This window comes from Capsicum annuum, chromosome 7, assembly GCF_002878395.1.
Source record: "Capsicum annuum cultivar UCD-10X-F1 chromosome 7, UCD10Xv1.1, whole genome shotgun sequence".
NCBI lineage: Eukaryota > Viridiplantae > Streptophyta > Magnoliopsida > Solanales > Solanaceae > Capsicum > Capsicum annuum.
Window position 1 is genome coordinate 217,628,970 of NC_061117.1, and position 5,701 is coordinate 217,634,670.

The 5,701-nt window shown below is 42.2% G+C and overlaps 1 protein-coding gene across 2 annotated transcripts; it reads right to left on the reverse strand.

Moving 5' to 3' along the window:
• Positions 1–3,116: 3,116 nt before the first annotated feature.
• On the reverse strand, positions 3,117–5,664 carry LOC124885196 (splicing factor U2af large subunit A). 2 transcript variants are annotated; one of them, XM_047415517.1, is made up of 3 exons: positions 4,020–5,664; positions 3,699–3,766; positions 3,117–3,509 (listed from the first exon to the last, which is right to left on the reverse strand). In XM_047415517.1, exons 1-3 carry the CDS (start codon positions 4,075–4,077, stop codon positions 3,372–3,374), a joined length of 264 nt encoding a protein of 87 aa, XP_047271473.1. In that variant the 5' UTR covers positions 4,078–5,664; the 3' UTR covers positions 3,117–3,371. The 2 variants fall into 2 exon arrangements, with proteins under 2 accessions (XP_047271473.1, XP_047271472.1); XM_047415516.1 differs by having other exon boundaries at positions 4,008–5,619.
• Between the last annotated feature and the right edge of the window lie 37 nt (positions 5,665–5,701).

Here is a 5,701-nt window from a genome sequence, read left to right on the forward strand (position 1 = left end):
ATACCTCTACCTCTAAAGAAGTAGAAAGGTTGTTTCCGATAGACCCCCGGCTCGAGACATGGAATACTACACAAATACATAGTAAAGCATGGAACAAGAAGGCATAACATAAGTACGACACCCACAAGTAATAGAAAACAGAGAAAAGTAAACAAATTCGTAATAAAGCATGAAACAAGGTATCATAACAAGAATAATACCTCCACCAAGTAATTCCCTACACTAGCGACCCAAACTGACCCTAGCCTTCTGCCCTAATTCGCGTCCTCCAGATCTTCCTATCTAGGGTCATGTCCTAAGTGAGCTGTAACTGCTCCATGTCCCGCCTAATCACCTCTCCCCAGTACTTCTTCGGCCTACCCCTACCCCACATAAAACCATCCAAAGCTAGCCTCTCACACCTACGAACCGGGGCATCCATGCCCCTCCTCATCACGTGTCCGAACCATCTCAATCGGACTTTCCTCATCTTATTCTCCACTGGAGTCACACCAACCTTCTCCGTGATAGTCTCCCCACACATCCAACGCAACATCTGTATTTCCGCCACCTTCATTTTTTGAATGTGGGAGTTCTTAACTGGCCAACACTCCGATCCATACAACATGGCCGGATGGACTGCCACCCTATAGAATTTGCCTTTAAGCTTGGGCGGCACCTTCTTATCACACAACACCCCCGAAGCGAGCTTCCACTTCATCCATCTCGCCCCAATACGGTGTGAGACATCCTTGTTAATCTCACTGTTACCCTAAATCACGGACCCGAGATACTTGAAACTATCCCTCTTACATACCACCTATGATTCCAACTTCACTACCACCTCATTCTCCAGCCTCACGTCATTAAACTTGCATTCCAAATACTCTGTCTTGCTCCTACTCAACCTGAACCCTTTAGACTCAAGAGTTTGTCTCCACACCTCTAATTTATCATTCGCACACCCCTGCGTCTCATCAATCAAAACTACAACATCTGCAAAAAGCATACACCAAGGCACCTCTTCTTGAATACGCCGCGTCAACACATCCATCACCAAAGCAAACAAAAAGGGACTAAGAGTAGATCCCTAATGCAATCCTATCAAGACAGTGAAATGCTCTGACTCTCCTTCCGCCGTCCTCACCTGAGTTTTAGCTCCATCATACATGTCCTTAATTACTCTGATATATGCCACCGGGACTCCACTCACCTCCAAGCATCTCCAAAGCACCTCCCTGGGGACTTTGTCGTATGCCTTCTCCAAGTCGATAAACACCATGTGCAGGTCCTTCTTCCTTTCCCTATACTGTTCTACCAGCCTCCATACAAGGTGAATTGCCTCCGTCGTCGAGTGGCCAGGCATAAATCCAAATTGATTCTCCGAAATAGACACTATCCGTCTCAGCCTCACCTCGACCACTCTCTCCCAAATCTTCATAGAGTGACTCAATAACTTAATACACCTATAGTTATTGCAACTCTGAATGTCACCCTTGTTCTTATAAAGAGGGATCATAGTACTCCACCTTCAAGCCTCGGGCATTTTCGCCGTCTTGAAAATTTCATTAAACAATCTAGTCAACCACCTTAAACCAGCCTCGCCAGAAAACATCCAAAAATCCATCGGCATCTCATCAGGCCCCATCGCCCTACCCCTTCGCATCCTGCGAACAGCCTCTCTAACCTCCTCTACCTTAAAACGTCTACAATAACTAAAATCCCGACACTCCTCTGAGTGCTTCAGCTCCCCTAACACAATAGCTCTATCCCCTTCGTCATTCAAGAGCATATGAAAATATGACTACCATCTATTCTTAATGTGGCCGTCCTCCACCAATACTGTACCATCCTCCCTCTTAATGCACTTCACCTGGTTAAGGTCACGACCCTTCCTCTCCCTAACCTTAGCGAGTCTAAATAAATTTTTTCCCCTCCTTTCTCTTGTAACCCTACATACAAGCTCTCAAAAGCTGTCGTAACTGCTAACTTAGCCTCTTTCCTAGCTAACTTGTACTCTTTCCTGTTTACCCGCTTTTTTTCTTCGTCCTTACTCTCAACCAACTTAGCATACGCCCCTTTCTTGGTCTCCACTTTCTTCTTAACCTCTTCATTCCACCACCAATCCCCCTGATAATGCCCGGCCCAGCCCCTAGAAATACCCAACACCTTACTAACATTCTCTCTGATGCACCTAGCCACCCTATCCCACATACTATCTACATCCCCCTACACTCCCACACCCCCATTCCCACCAACTTCTCCCCTATCTCCCACGCATTCACTGGCGGCAAGCCGTCCCACTTAATTCTAGATCTACACTCCTTACCTCTTCTCTTCCTATCCTTCCTTATACCTAAATCCATAACCAAGAGCCTATGCTGGGTCGAAAGATTCTCACTCGGGATGACCTTACCGTCCTTACACAACACCCTATCCCATTTTCTAAGCAACAAAAAGTCAATCTGGGTCTTGACTATCGCACTTCGAAAGGTGATCAGGTAATCGTCCTTCTTCGGGAAGCTCGAGTTCACCTCCACCAGTCCAAAGGACCTCGCAAAATCCAATAGAGTAGCCCCCTCTTCATTTCTTTCCCCAAAAGCAAAACCACCATGCACATCACCAAAGCCTCCTGATAACGCCCCAATGTGCCCATTGAAATCTCTTGCTACAACAATCTTCTCCGAGCTAGGCACGTCTCTCACCACCTCATCCAAAGCCTCCCAAAACCGCATCTTCTCCTCCCCATCCAAGCCCACTTGCGACGCATAAGCACTACACACGTTCAGGGTAAACCCCTCAATGACCAACTTAATACAGAAAATAAGATAATATTATAAACTATCCATTTGAAATCATAGACAATCCAAAACACCACGAACAAACAAACAATAATCAAAAGAAAAAAGGATTGAAGCTCAACAAACAATAGTCTCCAGCAAGGATTTGAATAATTTCCAAACATCTAATGAACATGACAATAGAGCCTAAATTACAGCAGATACAATTTATAAGCTCAACAAACAATAGTCTCCAAGGATTTGGATAACTTTCAAACAACTAATGAGTGTGACAATATAGATTCTAAATTATAGCGAATACAATTTATACAGCCACAAAAACTTATTGGATGTAGATAAAGAAATTGCAGGCAGGATAGTTAAAGATATTCATGTCAATAGTAATAATGCAGAGACCATTGCGATCCACAGTGATAGTAGGCAATCAAAACAGTAGGCTAGTCTTATAGCTGGTTACATGAAATCCCCACGTTGAGACCTAACAGTTCCAACGTTAATGACAGGAAACTAGAGTGCAACTAAGAATCCCAAGGGAAGGATAAATTAGCTAGCTATTTAATACAAGACATTGTTTGGCTGAGCAGATACAAGCTAGCCCTCGTAGTCCCGATCGGCGAACTTGTTCTCTGGATAAAAGACAACAACAGTGAATTTGCTTCCGTATTTTCTGTCATTCAAGCCTTGTTGAGCTCTTGAAGAAGTCTCCACATCTTCAAAATCCAAATAGACCTGTTGAAATATTATATAATCAGTTGCTGCTGACAAAACCAAGTAATACCCTGTATTGTAATACTAAGAATACTAGCACTTCTGTTGTATTTGTACTGAGTACCCGTTCACTGTGTATATTTTAGTAGAGTATATTGGTGTGTGATAAAATTCTGCTGAATGCACTAGAATACATAGTAAATTTCTAACCTTTCCAACCCCTGGTGTAGGTTCACCATCAGGCCTTGGGCGCGGGATGACAATCTTCACTAATTTACCTGCAAATTGAAGAACGATAGTAGAGACGTCAGACTAAAAGATGAACCCCAAACAATGTAAGAATGAACCTTGAACATAGATTAAGTACACTAAAAAAAAATGGAAACTAAATTAAGTAGACTAAATTCATGGCTAACCCATGGTAGTAAAGATTAGCGAAGATTGGTGCCACATAAAAACTATAAAAGAGCCATCAAATATGAAGCTAGACTAGTTTAAAGGAAAAATAGATGTATTTACCAAAATTCTCACATTCCATTGTCACATCTTCCATTATCTCTTCCATAAACTTCAGGACGTTTGAGCTCATTCGCGCTAACGACGTTTGTTAGGCATAAGACTTTTGTAGGAGGTCCACCAGGTTGGAGCATGAGACTCTGCAGATCAAATGACAAACAAACGGAAGGATCAAATGATCAATCGCCACAAAAAAAATGGAATGGAGTTTATAGAAGAGAGTACATCGAAATACAAGATAAGTAAAAAAAGGGAAAGGTGGACTGACAAGGGACATATGCTTTCTGTGGGTTCCCACTTAGGAGAGAGGGAGTTGTGTGTGTAGGAAAGAGAAATTCAAAATCAGGGTTTTGGGGTGGGCCAAGAAAACACTCTTCATTTAATTTGAAAGGCAATTTAAGCCCAACTAATTCAGGCCCAAAACAAAAGAAGCAGCCCTTTACAGAGCCTTTTTCTGAGTTCATTAACAGAACAAATACAGAGACATGCAAGAGCCTGTATTTTGTTTATTTCAAAGGGGAGGATGAACTCGATATAGAAGCAGCAGAGAGAAGGAAAAAAGAGAAGAATGTGCAGCTGAATCAAAAGCAATTAGACATACACGTCCACAAAACAAGGGGAATGGATAATGAAGGACAAAGAATTAAAAAGAGGGAGGCGGATTTCTCGGAATCCCTTCTGGTAATGTATGCAGAATTGGAACCTTTAGAGGTTATCAAAAGTGCACAAGAGGAGGATCCTGCTGCAGCTGCTACCACTGGGTTCAAACAAATATGATCAAACTTGGACAACAATTTGGAGTAGATTTTAAAGTGTGTAAAAAGAAAGCCTATTTGATGTTTATTAAGATTGATCAAAGGAGAAAGGACAAGGGGAGACTTTACAGGACTCGAGCTCTAAAAACATAGTTCCAAAAGAGATGAGGAATCTATTTTTTGACATGAACTTCGAAGATGGGGAACCAAGATCTAGTGGGAGAATGCTAGCTTTAACAAATCAGTGAAAGTAAAGCTAGTATCATGGAATGTGAGGGGGTTAAATGGGGGTGAAAAAAGGGGCATGGTTAGGAAATTACCACGTCAATGGGATGCGGATATTTATATTCTTGTTAAAACAAAGCTATAAGGTCTAGCAGATGGTATGCTACAAAGTATATGGATCAATAGATGCGTGGGGGAATTTCATAAAGTGGTCGTGAGGAGCAGTGATGGAATCTTAATTCTATGGGATAAAACGTTGTGGAAAGGAGAAATAAGGTTGGTGGTCAAAGTGTTACTGGAAAATTCACTAGGATAAATGATGATTTTAGCTTTTCAATCTCTGCAGTCTATGCAAATTGCAATAGAAGAATCAGGAAGACGTTGTGGGAGGAGTTGGTAACTAATAGAAGTAGATATACTGGCCATGGATAGTGTATGGTGACTTTAATGTTACCTGATTCCCCTTTGAAAGAACAAGTTGTACGAGACTGAATGGTGCTATGGCAGAGTTCTCCTTGTGTATCGAGGAACTGGAGTTGGTTGATCCTGCTTTCTTTGGAGGATCATATACTTGGAGGGGAGGAGAAAATAATAAAACTGCCTCAAGGATCGATAGATTCCTGCATTGTGCACAATGGGGGGGGAAATTTTTTACAGATCAGGAAAGATGTGCTACCAAGACCAGCTTTCGATCACAACCCCATTGGCTTGACATGT